The sequence below is a fragment of the Myotis davidii genome, unplaced genomic scaffold (assembly GCF_000327345.1).
Source record: "Myotis davidii unplaced genomic scaffold, ASM32734v1 scaffold1997, whole genome shotgun sequence".
Classification (NCBI taxonomy): Eukaryota; Metazoa; Chordata; class Mammalia; order Chiroptera; family Vespertilionidae; genus Myotis; species Myotis davidii.
In genome coordinates this window covers 120,879-122,380 of record NW_006288266.1, presented here as the reverse complement: position 1 = coordinate 122,380, position 1,502 = coordinate 120,879, and the positions used below count along the sequence as shown (strand labels likewise).

Sequence of the window (1,502 nt, the reverse complement as noted above, 5' to 3'; positions counted from 1 at the left end):
GGGAGCGGGGGCGGGGGGACAGGGAAAGCGCACCCTGAGCCGTGGCATTGGGCGAGCTGCCACCTGGCGGAGGAAGAGGGGAAGCCACCGACCCAGAGAGAGAGTCCGCGGTCAGACACCCACAGGGATACCCAGCCCTGGAGACGGAGATGCAGATGGGACTGAGACCCCCAAGGGTCAGAGATTCACATAGAGGGACTCAATGAGGCCCGGCCGGTGTGGCCCAGTGGTAGAGCGTCGACCTATGAACCAGGAGGTCACGCTTTGATTCCTGGTCAGGGCACATGCCCGGGTGGCAGGCTCCATCCCCAGTGGTGGGGGTGCAGGAGGCAGCTGATCAATGATATTCTCTCATCATGGATGTTTCTGTCTCTCCTCCCCTCCTCTCTGAAGTCAATAAAAATGTATTTTTTTAAAAAGATGAAAATGGCCCTGGTTGGTTTGGCTCAGTGGCTAGAGTGTCAGCCTGTGGACTGAAGGGTCCCGCTTTTGATTCCTGGTCAAGGGCACATGCACGGGTTACGGGCTCGATCTCCAGTAGGGGGCATGCAGGAGGCAGCCGATCAATGATTTTCTCATTATTGACGCTTCTATCCCTCTCTCCTTCCCGCTTCCTCTCTGAAATTAATAAAAAATATTTTTTAAAAAAGATGAAAATGTTTCCTACCTGGTCTTTACTCTTTTTTAATCAAAAATAAAACAACAAACGAGCTGATCTCTCCTCTTTCATCCCATCCCATCTGTTTTCTATGTATTACTGCTTTCTGTTTGTTATTTTTTTTAAAGAGTAACTATTATTTTGTTGTTGTTATTGTTAATGCTCCCCCGAGGATATTTTCCCAATGATTTTTAGAGAGTGTGGAAGGGGAGGGGGGGAGAGAGAGAAACATGGATGTGAGAGAGACACATCGATTGGTTGCCTGCCCCACCCGCCTGACCAGGGCCGAGGAGGTAGCCTGCAACCACGGTATGTGCCCTTGACCTGAATCCAACCCGAGACCCTTCAGTCCCCGGACTGACGCTCTATCCACTGAGCCGAACCGGCTAGGGCCGTTGGTTTGTTCTATGGTCTGTTTTGCCAACTGCCTAGAACAGCTCAGGGCACACAGCAGCTGCTCAGTATTCGTTGCAGGAATGAATGAATGAATGAATGAATGAAACAAACGACCACCGTTGGTTTTCCATTCAGCACTTCTCCCTTCCAGAAAAGCTGTAATTCATTTGCTTCCTTGTTAATAGCACCGACCCCACAGCCACAGGAGGGGGCGGAGGGGAGCTTCCGTCTTTATCCCTGGCCCTGAGCACTTAGGAAGCATTTTAAACATGGATTTCAACTCAAACAGAGAGAGAGAGGGATCCCAGAACGAGACTCAGGATTCCTGGGGCGGGGGCTCTACCACCCTCCCCACCCCCACCCCTACCCCCGCCCGGGGTCTGCGTGGGGGTGTCACTCACCGGCGCAGGATCAACAGCAGGGACAGGAGGCCGATGGAGGTGGAGCA

At 52.5% G+C, this 1,502-nt stretch overlaps 1 protein-coding gene across 1 annotated transcript in view; it reads right to left on the bottom strand.

The window, feature by feature from the left end:
- TMC4 (transmembrane channel like 4) overlaps positions 1 to 1,502 on the bottom strand; it is a 9,742-nt gene that overhangs the window by 4,048 nt on the left and 4,192 nt on the right. The window contains exon 5 of the mRNA XM_015561653.1: positions 34 to 161. Within this exon, the coding sequence (XP_015417139.1) occupies positions 34 to 161 (128 nt within the window). The remainder of the gene's footprint in view (positions 1 to 33; positions 162 to 1,502) is intronic.